The sequence below is a fragment of the Ambystoma mexicanum genome, chromosome 12, assembly GCF_040938575.1.
Source record: "Ambystoma mexicanum isolate Mex_15411 chromosome 12, UKY_AmexF1_1, whole genome shotgun sequence".
Classification (NCBI taxonomy): Eukaryota; Metazoa; Chordata; class Amphibia; order Caudata; family Ambystomatidae; genus Ambystoma; species Ambystoma mexicanum.
This window is the reverse complement of record NC_090936.1, coordinates 97,155,671-97,169,166: the sequence shown is the minus strand read 5'-3', so window position 1 is coordinate 97,169,166 and position 13,496 is coordinate 97,155,671. Positions and strand designations below refer to the sequence as shown.

General features: G+C 44.0%; 1 protein-coding gene across 7 annotated transcripts in view; it reads right to left on the bottom strand.

Moving 5' to 3' along the window:
- FGFR1OP2 (FGFR1 oncogene partner 2) overlaps nucleotides 1-13,496 on the bottom strand; it is a 244,873-nt gene that overhangs the window by 43,861 nt on the left and 187,516 nt on the right. For all 7 annotated transcript variants that reach the window (XM_069628082.1, XM_069628083.1, XM_069628084.1 and 4 more), the window contains one exon: nucleotides 7,397-7,510. In XM_069628082.1, the coding sequence (XP_069484183.1) occupies nucleotides 7,397-7,510 (114 nt within the window). The remainder of the gene's footprint in view (nucleotides 1-7,396; nucleotides 7,511-13,496) is intronic.

Below are 13,496 nucleotides of genomic sequence, written 5' to 3'. Positions count from 1 at the left end.
GACAGCATGGCTGGAAAGAATGGGAGAAAACTGAATAAAAGGCAAGGCTTTTGGCTTGGAAGGCATAGTCGACCACTGGACGAAGGAACCGAAGAAGAACTTGAAGAGGACACCTGCTGCAACTCCTGGACCGCTGGCTTGCCAGGTGAAGCCCTGCTGCTGTGCTCATACTCCAGATTTGTATCGACGGAGAAGCCCCTGCAAGGACGACTTCTCCCCTTGAGTTGGTGGGACCAATTCACTCCAAAGTAAGCCACCTGGACACCCGCCTCGGAGCTCGTTGAATTTCCACAGAGTTGCTGCTGGAAACCGTATAGCCAGGGAGAGGAACACCAGATTGTGGACGTTGCTTTTAAGCTGGTCTAGGGCTCCAGGAAGATTGTCCAGACTCCCAGGAACCATGGCTGACCAAGCCTGAGCCCCCACAACAGAGTGCAGGACCCCAGAAGCAAGGAAAGCCCATCTCGACAGCTGCTAGGAACCGCAGTGTTGCTATTTTCGGTAGAGGTGAGGAGCTGAAACACTAAACAGCCACTGATTTTAAGATTGCCGGTTGCGAGCAGTGACCGTCCCATTGCAGTGCAGGAGTCTCCAGAAGTCCTCCCTCTTGACCCATTGACTGACGCCCAGGAACAGTGAGTTCTGCAGAGCTGCTCAGGAACAGAATTCAACTGCTGCACTTTTTCTTCATTACAAAGGTACTGTAAAAAGTCTGAGAGAACTTACCTCTTGCTGTAGAGTTGCATGCCTCTTCTACTACTCACAAGTCTTACGGCTTGTGGCCCTACATTTGATTATTCTTTTCTTCAAAGACTTCTAAAACATTGTGCAAAGACTTTTCTACTTACCTACCAGAAGTGCTTCACCCTATAGAAGACTTTTGCCCATTGACTTTGGCTTAGCCTGTTGTACTGAATGACTCTCCTCGGGGGATCGAAAAGTATTTGCCTGCTTAAGAATATTTGTGGTCTCTTGTTGTTCTAATAACCTTTTCCTTTTACCAACTTCGAAGAGTATTCCAAATACCATCATTAAGATATTAATGTCCCCAGCAACCAACCTATTGAAGTTACCTGTGGGTGTAGGTTGTGTCGGTGGGCCATCCCAAAAGGGTCTTTACTGATTTAGAAACTAAGAGTGTACCGTAATGAAGTGTATTTGTGTGTTACTTTTGTGTTGCTCCCTTCGGAAGAAGGCTTATTCTAACTGACAGATACATTAATAATGGTTTATTCAAGAACCCTTGTGTGTAAGAGTTTATTTGAATACTTCTCACTGTGAATCTGTGCAATTCCCCTACAGCTCACATTGACCCCTCTTGAGATGAGCCTGGCTGCTCAACAACTGTGTAGTACAAGCTTATACCAAAGGTTTGGTTTCCTATACCTGTAGTCAGAGTTGTTGTAGTGTTCCCAAATGGTACTGCATATAAACTTTGCCCAACAGCACTCATGGGTGCCCAAAATGGCCCCAGTCTTTTTTCGCCATTTCTTGTCTGGAAGGTCCTTCTTGAGATTTACTCTTTGCGCCAAACCAGGTTTCATCCCTTTGTTCATTTCGTCTTTGGCAGGATTCACGAGTAAAGCCCGCCCCTGGCTCCAGTAGGTCTGGCAGGGGAAGGAAGTGAGGGAGGTGCCCGAAACACTCTGCTTAATCCCTTTGGTTACAGGAATGCACCCAAAGGCGATTGGCCGGCTGGCTGTCTGGCAAGGACAGCCACCCTGCTGTGTGATTGACAGCTCGGCTGGAATGAATGGGAGAAACCTGCATAAAAGGCGAGGCTTTGTGGCTTGGAAAGCAGAGTCGACCACTGGACGAAGGAATCCGAAGAGGAACTTGGAAAAGACACCTGCTGCAAATCCTGGACCGTTTGTTTGCCCGGTGAAGCCCTGCTGAAGCTCCGAATTCGCCTCGACTAGAGAAGCCCTGTAAGGACGACTTCTCCCTTTGATTTGGTGGGACCAATCAACTCCTGGACATCTTCTCTAAGCTGGTTGCATTTCCACTGCTGCTGCTGTTGGTGGTATCGAAGAGCCAGGGAGAGAAACACCAGATTGTGTGTATTGCTTTTAAGTTGGACCGAAGCACTAGGAAGATCCTCCAGACTTCCCTGATGCAGGACTGACCAGGCCTGAGCCACCTCAACAGAGTGCTGGACCCCAGAAGCAAGTAAAGTCTGAAGTGGTATCCGAGAACCGCAGTGTTGCCATTTGCGGTCAGACGCGAGGAGCTGAATCACCAAACAACCACTGAATTGAAGTTTGCCCATGCTGGTGCTGACCTACCCATTGCTGAGCAGGAGTCCCCAGACGTCCTCAGTCTTGTCCCCACGACTGAGGCTCAGGAACAACTGTATCTGCAGAGCTGTACAGGAACAGAAGCCAGCTGGAACCATTTCTTCTAACCAGAGGTACTGTCTAAGAGAACTTAACTCTTGCTGTGTAGCCTTACTTGCTCTCAGTTGAGACCTGTCTTGGTTACCTTGCAGAGTTGCCAACACTTTGCCCCTCACAAGCCTCCCAGCGTGTGGCCCTTCAAGTGTTCGGTTTTCTACAAACATTTCTAAAATATTGTGCAAGAAGTTTTACCTACCTGCAAAGAAGATCTTCAGCTCCCTTAGATATTGTGCAATTGACATTGGCTGTCCTGGCTCCCCGAGAGACTCTTCTCACCTTTGACTCTGTGTTTTATCTTTTCCACAGGAAAGGGTTAAACTTATTTGACATTGGAAGACGTATTTACCAGTTTGTGAATTATTTGTTCACCTTTGTTTTAGTCCTCTGTTCTAGCTTTTACCCCAAACTAAGTATTGCTCTAAATGTACTAGTGATAAATCAATGTCCACAGTGCCCTAGCTATTTAAGTCACCTGAGGGTGTAGGAAGTGTATGTGCCATCCCCAATGGGTATTAACTAATCTTAGAGAAACTAAGAGTGTGGTTTGAAGTGTATTTGAATTGTTGCATATATTGCTCCCTTCTGAAGAAGGCTTTACAGCTGACTGTGAAAAATGTATTGTTTTATCAAGAAACCTTGAGTTTAAGTGTTTATTTAGAGAACGGACACTGTGGAACTCTGTGTCACAACATTACTGCTCACACTGACCCCTCTTGAGATAAGCCTGGCTGCTCGACCATACTACCAGCCTGTGTAGTTCAGACTTATACCAAAGGTTGGGTCCCTATTGGCAGGAGGCCAAGGTTTTTGAAGTGCACCCAAAGGGTACTGCATATAGTCTTGCCTAACAAGCTCTATAGTCATATTAAGGTGGTAAGCCTGACATGATAGGGGTGGCTTGGGAGGGAGTTTGGTCTTTGTGGTGCATAGCCCCCGATTGTGTGTTTACGGGAGTTGGGTGGAATTGCAGCATGTGTGCCAAAGGCGTCAAAATGTGTGATTTTCTTTTTGCCAACCTTGCTTTAAGCAGGGAAGCACTGAGCGTTTCTTAATTAACGCCTGCGTTTTTGAAGTTTTCTTAGGGGACGCCGAAACACCATTTGCCGCCTGTTGCTCTGCGCCCGAAAGGAGGGCCTTTTTGTGTGCGGTGCCCGAACCGACCTTCTGTTTTGTTTTGGATACCAGTCATGGGGCGAAAGCATACACGATGGCCCAGCGGACAGTGAAGAACCTGAGGCTCTCTCCGTGGACAACGTGTGGGCTTAGACGCTACTGTCGAAAGCGAGTCATGGGGTAGGTTTTAGTGTCTTTGCGCTTGTGTGTGCTCTGGTCGCTGGGGGTCTTCTCCATTACAGAGCCGCCGGTCTGCTTCTTGTTGTCGGTGGCCCGCACATGGGGTTCCAACTAACCCCGCTCACCTTCGACATCACGCATGACCCCGATACTGCCCTTGCTGGAGTCTTCCGCCACGTCGATGGAAGCCTTGGCCTGCACAGCATGAGTGGCCCAGTGTTTAGTGCGCTAATCCTTTAAGGTTTTTGGACGAAAAAGGTTTGCAAGCTTTTTCGGTTTGATCCCTCGGGAGACCGTAACTGCGCACTCAGTGCGTGTCCTTCCACAGGAATTTTCGGTGGCCAGGTAGAGCAAAATTTAAAGAGCGTTTTGTCCATTGTTTTTTTAAAAGGGCAGATTGGCGTGAAAAAGGGATGACTGAATATACATTCTCTAAAGAGGTCATTATGAAGAACCTCCCACCTTTCTCCATACTGTCTTGTGTAGTCTGCGTCTGGTCAGGTCGTCGATAGTGATGTTGTTTGTAGAAAGCCGTCGAGCAGTCTGTTGGCTGTGCGGCAAAGTGAACAATAGGAAAGTCTACAAGTAAACTTTCCAACTAATTAAAAGACATCAGCCTGGAAGAGAATTCTGCATTTGTGATCAAATTCGATGGCGGAAAAATACAATCTGTGGGACTTTGATGAGTGAAGGACCATGGATACAGTACAAGTCACACTAGGGATAGTATTATTAACACCCTGTTGATGCGTTTCGAAAACAAATCTTGTAATACTCCGCGACTTCCACTAGATCGGCCTATGCATAGCATGTGAATCTAAGCAGACCCAAGCATCAGAAATAAGATTACGATGAGATGTAGATAGATTTCACAGCCAGCGGTAGCGCCCGTGTAGTTATGATTAAGTTGCTAAACTCATAAAAAGAGCACTTTTTCGGCAGTTTATAACTTCTCTCCCCCTGGACAAATCCTCAAAAGTATATGGGCGGCTCTGACATTTTTTTTTTGCCAAGTGGGGTGACATTTTGTGCGGAGGGTGGGGTGGAGTTATAGGGGGCTTCCCAAATTTTGACAGAAGTATCCGCGGACAGAAGGGTCATTGGATCGCAGAACGGCGTGGTGTCAGAGAAGTTTGGATGCGGCTGGTGGTTGGCTGGAGGGAAGCGTGCTGTGCGTCAAAACTTTTTGGGAAAGCCGCCATGGTGTATCAGAGGACAGTGCGGCGGCGGCAGGGACTGCAAAATGTACCGTACGAATTGTGTCGATGGCCATAAAGGAAGGAATGGCTGGGGGAGTGAGAAGTACTTCATGTGACATACGTAGGCTATTTTCTGTGGTGATTGGAGGCAGCTGTAGTAACGGTCCCTTCGTTTCTGCCGGCAACCTGTTTGCAGGGAACTGTTTTCGTGGTGAGTGGTGGCAACTCATTTGCAGATGAGGAGTGAATTGCAAATGAGATAAGTTGGGTGGGAGCGCGGATGGCGGTGTGCTGCAGATCGAAAGCCGTAGTTGGACACATGGAGGCATGCATGGGTGAATGAAGGTGCAGTGGGTCTGCAGAAGGATTATACTACTGGGTGCATGTGCGAAGGCCGTAGCCCGTAGGGCATGCACTGAGGAGGGTAGGGCTGCATCATACACACCCCAGGAAGGCATGTTTCAGTCTGCATCCGGTACAGGGTGGTGCTTGCAAAGTGCGGTGTGTGCCGATTGGTTGCAGTAGCGTTAGTGCCGCAAACTGATTGTGTGTAGGTTGGCAGTGACACAGTACTTTGTGAATGGCTGTGGGTAGAGGTGGTGGAGGATGTGGTATGTTTGTGCATTCTGGTAAGTGCGACCTATGTTCGTGATCGCGTGTTTTATTATGTGGGGGAGTTGAGGTGAAGTGCTGCTACCTACGTGTGGTGCGTTTGTGCAAAATGGTAACTGCCCACGTGGCCATCATGTTAACCTTTGCCATTTGCTGCTGCCTAGCGCCATGGCATTGTACAGGTTGGGTAGGAGTGTTGGTGGCAGTGGTGTCTATGTGGATTGTCACAGAAGCTGACATGAGACGTGCCTCGTGGCATTATGTTGGCATGAGTGTGTTCAAGGCCTACACTATTGGATGCATGGCCAATTAGGAGTTTAGGGCCTGGTTCATACGAAGGGGCATTACCATTTTCTCACAATACTGTGTCGCGAGGGTGGTCGACAGAGAGACGCACCATGCTCATCGTCGGTGATATCTTTGTGCGCCATCTGCACAGGTGTTGCATGCAAAGAAGCATTGCTGGTAATTTCGGGTTGGAAGGAGTGGACGCTTTCGGGGACTGTCAGGGTGACTGCAGTTTCGGCGGGATGGTTCGCCTTTGCAGATATGTGGCGTCCGTCACGAACGTGGACTGTGTCATGGTGCACTATGGAAGTGCACATTTGGGTTACATGTTGTGTGGACGATTAATCCGTCTACTGGTGAGGTTGCTGAACACTGATGCATATTTTCCCTACTGCCAAGGTGGTTTCCTCATGCATCACACCAAGAGCAGTGTGGGTCCATGGCGGTGTAATTTGTCCCCAGCCAGCGGTCGGAAGGTGTGTTATAAACAGATGTATGCGTCGGTTTATGCAGATTTCTGGCATGTTCTCCACCCAATATAAGATCATGAGGTCACAAAATAAGCAGTGGTTCCGTAGAAATGGCATTTATTTGAGCGCCATTGGCAATGTTTTCTCGCACTGTGCAAGCAGCATTGACCAGAATGTTGTAAAAATGTGAGGACAGGCAAACAGAAACGCATACAAAGAGAAAAGACACAAAAATGTGCTTGCATGCATGTAAAAAAATAAAATAAATAAACCTTCACACATATACGCTGGAAGACTGAATCCCCTGCCTAGTTTCATATTGTTTACCACCCGCCCCGCACCTTCACTATCACGAAAAGGTAGTGGATTACGCAGTACATTCAAGATAGCACATGCCACATCCTGGGTGGCCATGTGGATGTTTGTGGATGGAGAAATCGTGCATACTTTTATTGAACTTTGCAGTGGACGTGCTTTGGAATGGCACGATATTTGTACTGTGATTGTGTAACTGTACATTTCAAGTGTTACACAGCAGTGACAGTGTTCAATGTTGGAGCCCTTAATGCAATCGGTGGATGCATGTGTGCCCGTTTACCAGTAACCTAATGAGGTACAGCTGCAGAGAAGATAGTGCAAAGGGAAGGAGGGTTATACCAGTTTTACAGGGGTGCAGCTCACACGCTACTTTGGGAGGTCACATGGCAAAATCTGCCCTTTACACCACCTTACTCAATTGTCATGGAAGTGTGGGGATTAGCCAATCAAGTAGAGTGGGTGTGGTTAACATGAAGGGGAGGTGAAACGGTAGCACATTATACTCTGCGTACTGAGGGTGGCTGAAGACACCATAATCTAACCCCTCCAAACAAAGTCAGTACACTAAACAAAGGAAAGTGGATACTCCCTTGTAGACAGTGTGATTTATCTGCTCAAATCTTTGACCATTACAGGTAACTTTAGAAGCAGCAGTATGTGGTTTTGGTGGAAAAATGAAGTTTGAAACCTTTATTCTAAAATGAATATCCCCCAAATACATTTTGAGACAGGATCATCAAATCTTGATGTACTGTGCTTAACAATGGCATATGTTTATGATTAAATGTCAATGATCATTTCATTTAGAACACTCGCTTACCTCAAGTTGGAAAATTCGTTCCTGTTCTTTACACGCTTGTTGTTCATCAATTTCAATGGCTTTCCTCATTACTGCTGTCATTTCATTAATCTTATCGACATGGAGTTGCAATTCCTGGGCAAAGAAAAAGTGTATGAATTACTATCAATTCAATATTAGTTGTACATTTTACTAAACAGGAAATTCACCAGAAGCCGCATTCAAGCAACACTTAAAAGATTGTGTGAATGAAAACACATTTCAATAAGTTATTCAAAAGCTTCTTTCTTACACAAGTCTGTAAAAGGCTTTAAAAACGAACTGCAGGCCCCCAAACGGACCATCTTTTTCATCAGATAGGACTGCAATTATTTAAGCGTTTGGTGCAAATGAAAAAATTGCATACCTCTATTCTAATTGACAATACATGCATTCCTCCAGTTCAGGGATCTGCAACCTGTGGCTCTACAAATGTTTTGAACTCCTACTCCCCACCCCAGATGAAAGCGGGCAGCACAGCAACTGTGGTTATGGGATCACCGAAGCTGCCATTTATTCTTCAAACTAGTTAAATAGGTTCAGTCCTAAGTCATAGGATCTGTCTACAAAAATTAGTTCACATAAAGAAAGCTAAGTAGGAAGAATACTAAGCAATTCTCCACTGACAAATTGAACGTCAAGTCTCAAAATGATTTCAAAATATGCAGGGGTATGTTTACAGCACTATTAAAGTTTAAAGCCACGATGGAGAGATCCACCTTTGTTGGACTGTGAATCAGTTCTACGTCATTTCATTGACGCCCATTTTTACGACTGGTGTTTTGCTGCAGAATTTTTGCCAAAAAAAAGTTTCAAAATGTCTCACATTTTTGGGGAGGGGATTCCCCCAAGCCCCTGTCATTTACCCTTTTTTTCATTCCAGACCCCCCCCCCAACCCTTTATATGCCCTTGCCCACCCCCGCCATCAAGAAAAAAATTGAAACTTTTTGCCAAAAATGCAGCTGCAAAACACCAGTCACAAAAATGGGTGCCGATTAAAGAACGCTATACCCTGTGAATCAAAGGGTGTTGTCTTACTATGAGATAACGAGAGGCTCAAAAGCAGGAATGACGAAGAGCTTGTTCGTCTTGTCTGCATAATTTTAAACGTTCTTGAACAGTTAAAATTACCTTTACAGTGATGTGTGCTCCTAGTGCCTCATTATCACCAGTGAGACTTGCACCACCATGCGGCATACGTAGAAACTGTCCGCTATTAAAATGCTATTTCACACAAATATCTGTTGCCAGAGATTAGCTATTTCTTGGCATGGGTTTCATTGGACAGCTCAAAAGGAGCAGGGGAATATTTGGTCATTAGGCTATTAACGATTGCTGGTTTCCCCCCGAAACATTTCAAAGTGCAATTCCCAGGCAATACTTCACTTTGTTGTTCTTTCTCAGATTCCTGGGAGGGCCATGGTTAAGAATGGCGAAAGGTAGCACACAGGAAGTCGACTTAGGGATGCCAGTGACTGAGAACTAAGATTTGCGCTTGAGGCATGAGCAAGATGGGGAGGAAGAATCGGACATACATACTCGAGATACGAGCTGGTGGCAAGCAACCTGAATTAAAAGCAAGCCAATCTATGGATTGTCAAAGGAGGACAATGTGGGAAATCTTCAATATGTAGCTATGTAGTGCTAGAGAATGCACTGCCTTATATATGTTATTTCTTAGCATGACAACTTTTTAAAAACATTTTTTTGGGCGAAAACAAACTTTTGTCTACCTTTGCCCAATCCTACTAGAGGTACGTTGAGAAGTATGGAAAAGAATCACTCTTCTTAGTGGTAATGTGCCATTGTGCCAAGTCAATCATCAAAAGGGGTAACTCAAGATCCAATTTGAGTTGCATCTTTCAAAGAACATTATGTTCTTACTACAGGAGGGACGGTTTACTCCTGAACACAGAGAAATACTGCACTGGGGATTCCACAATATTTGTGGGAGATGACTGGCAATGAACTCCAGCAAGACAATTAAATGTGCCATAGTGAGTTAAACGGGTTTATAGAGTTGTTCTACAATAAGGGCAACATGTGTTAAACCGCATTCAACAATTTTGTAATTAAACCGCTTCTGCTCAATTTCAATGAGTGTAGGTCTCTCTGGAATATGGCAACTGGGTGGATTGACAAATATACAGAAACACTTAATTTCGGGTCAAGTTTCTGCTCAACTTGGATTGATGTTTTGAATATCCCTCTGCCCCAAACCCTACAACTTCACTAACAGATACAATCTGTAAAATTAAAATGGTTTACATTCACTGGGGTCTAACACCACTTAATACAAGTAATTTTGCCTTTTTGCTCAGTGTTAAAAGTAACTCGCACATTGTTGGTTCATTTCTATTTAGTATATGGAGTTCTGTGAAGCTCCATTAATGAACGAATACATCTTTATTTCGGATAAATACAATTCATAAAAGATTCAGCAATTAGATACACATACTAAGTTCAAAAACATAAAATGTATTCACTATGGTCGCCTCTGGAGAACAATTGGACATTTAACAGTGCTACAACGTACCATAAATATACATAATTTATAAACAGTACTTTGATACACATTAAAATCCTAATCTCAAATTACAATATTTCTTAAGTGCAAAAATGCTAACCATGGTTTACAGAAAAAACAAATGTTAATACACTCCAATTTTTAAAAAAGATGTGTTTAAACACATACCCAAACAACACAATATACTACACTATATACTACACTAATCTTAGTAACTAAACAGATTTTTTTAAAAGGTGCTTGTTAACACAGCCCAATAATAATAGCTAAGTGTTTGTGCCTAAACAACCAATGCCCGATTTAATATTAATTTCAGTCATCTTATTCTTTTGTCTCCAAGCAGTTGTAATAAATGGGAGAGGAAGCAGCATTTAACAAGAAATGTAAAGCTTGACTATGCTGCGTAAAACCCCTGCCTTTCAGTGAGGGTACCAAATACCTATTCCTAACATGATCATACTCTGGACAAAAGAAAAGAAGTGTGCTATAGCTTCAAGGTCAGCCTGGCACGTTGGACATTGTGGGCCTCATTACACGGACGGCGGTAAGGGTTAACGGTCACCATTAATGGTAACAGTGACCGTTAACCCTTACCGCCGTACTACGAGGTCCCTTTGCGGGTTGGGGAATTTAACGCCTGCTTTTTGCAGGCGTTAAAACCCAACCCGCAAAGGGACCTTGGTGCTAATTACGGCACCGCAAATTTGCGGTACCGTAATTAGCACCATCCCCATTCCCATTATGCCCTATGGGGCAAAAATGGGAATGGGGAAGGGCAATGGTGGAAGGGGGAATTACTGCCCCACCAACCTTGGAGTAGGGCGGTAATTCCCCTTTCCGCCAAGGCGGTGCCGGTAATTTACCGGCATGGACCAAGGTGCTACTAGCACCTTGGTCCACCGCCTACCGTGTGATGAGGTCCTAAGCCTCAAAACATCACCCTGATCTTCTATTTAAAAAATTGCCCAACAATAGGCACTCAAACCAAGCTCTTGTAATAGGAAGTCCTTTGTGATTTGTTGTTTGACCAAGTAAGATGCTCATTAATATTGTTACTTGACGAGGCCATTTGCTGGTTTAAGCAGCTCCAAAGATTCTCTCTTCTATAACCCATTCTTTCAGTCCTTTTTTAACAATATGGCATGCACTTCTATTTATTAGGACTATCAAAAAGATTGACAGCATCAACATTACCCAAAATCTTCCTTATGTAGGTCAGCCACCCAATCTTGTTCATATCCTTTTTACCCAACAGATTTTTTTGTTTGTTTAACATATAGACAGTTAGTACGGCCTTTGAGTTAGACCATACTCGAAGCCACAGGAAGGTAGGTTTCAGTTCCAACATGTTCTCAATTAAACTCAAGCCACCTCCCTATGTACTGCAAAATGTTGTGCCGAACTCGGGAGAGCTAAGATTAAAAAAAATTAAAATAAAATTGGTTTTCCTCTTAGCATCATTTTTAGATCGGCAAAGCCTCATATGGCGGTCCCACATTTAGCAGCACCTAAAGTTCAAACACTATATATTTTTTTTAATATTATTTAAAGGTTGCTGCTTACGTTGCTTGATAAACCTAACAAGTCCCCCAATCGATTGTTTCATAAGTGAGAACACTTTATATAATGAGCCTCTCCTGTAAATCTCTCATTAAAACGAATACCAAGATATTCAAACTGGGTCACTCTAGAGATCACCTTCGTTTCACACCATATCATAGGGGATTTGCGGTTCCTCTTTTTACCACAGCACACCATGACCACAGACTTAGAGTTCACTTAGAAATCCAGGTCTCTCGTACAAGAAGTACATTTATTAACCAGACCCTGGAGGGTTCTCTGTGTTCTGGCAATGAGGGGCGCGTCATCGGCCTACATTTTTGCTGGAAACAACAGCCCTATCTTTTGAACATCTACGTTACACTCAATCAATTTTTCTAATAGGTTGTCAATATACAGGTAGAACAACAAATGCACCAATACACACTCCTGTCTAACCCCTGAACTAATCCCAAACCATGAAGTACAATGCCCTCCAATTCCTGTTCAGGTGCATGCCTCATTACTATTGTGTACAATCTTTTAAATATCCAATATAGGTGGGCAATTGTAGGACCCAAGCACGTACCATCATTTGTTCCGATTAACTTTATCAAAAGGCCCTGCTCAGGTCCATAAAGGCGAGGTAGATGGGTAATAAGGAATGAGCAATAATCAGGTAAAGATTAAAACCTTGCTCATAGAGCTCAACTTGGGTCTAAATCTTAATTGGATTGGCGACAGAATGGCTTGTTAAAACTAGCATTAAAATATACAGTGGGCGGTACGATTGAGGGCTTTTCCTGCATTATTTTAAAAAAAATGGGGTCAATAACTCTTGCCCAGTCACTGGTATTATTTTGGATTCCAATATAGCATACATAATGGTCAATATTGGACTCCAGACATCAATACCATCTTGAGAATAGTCGACGGTGCCCCCCCCGCCCCATCTGTGCCTGGTTCCTTCTTGGACCACATTTATAGCAAACACACTCAACACAACTACCTCCTCTGTCTAATCTTTATAGACATAACTGAAGTGCTATACCCATTTATTATCCAGGATACTTGACTCCAATCCAGACAGCTGTTTTTTATGGTTTGGGCCACTATTTACTGCCTGCCAAAAATGTTGAAAATCTCCATCTTGGGTCACTTACTCTAGTTTCTCCCAAGCCCATTGATCCAAAGCTGCATTCCGCTTTCTAATCCGGCATTTGTCATGTGCTCTAGCCGGTACAATCTCTCCTCTACTATTTACTGCTGCAGATATCGGTTACATTTAACACCATTGCCAATAATTACTTCATGACTTATTATTCAGCCAAGTATGCCAAATGAATATACTAACTGTGGTAAAAGCTCTTCCCCAAGCAGTCTAATCTAGGCTTGTTGGGAGATGTGGGATATTATCACCTATTGAGTGCAGTGGATATCATATTGTGGTGATGGGTTTGTACTTTTTAATTGTGTACTTCTGGACTAGCTACAATAGAAACCAAGAATGACAGTTGGGAACACGTCCTTCAGCAGAGGAATCCACTATCTCTGGTGAACTCACAGATAACAACTAGAACCACTTTAAGGTAAAAGGCTCATCGGATTTTAAGACTAAACAGACTATTGCATCTTCTATAAGCATGTGGAAGAATCGGTTATGTCATTTTCCACACCTTTTTTGCATTATCATTCTCAAGCAATGCTGACACGAGTGGCGAGTGGTATGGGGTGGTAAAAGCCAAATACTGGAGTCAACAAGTCCAAGTGCAGCAAGGATCTTTAACAAGGTTGTCGTATCGTTTCACGCAGAACCGTCTGCCAATCTCATTATAGATATTAGCACCATGAAAAGAAGGTGCTAAGGGCTTCTTTCATAAAAGTGATAGGACCTTCACGTGCCAATCAGCACACACACAGTCTATGTTTTATAACAAAGAATGCTATTTCAAAAATGTGGCCACAAAAATGGCAGAGGTGCTTTGTGTGGAGCCTTTTTTCCATTCCAGGTCCAT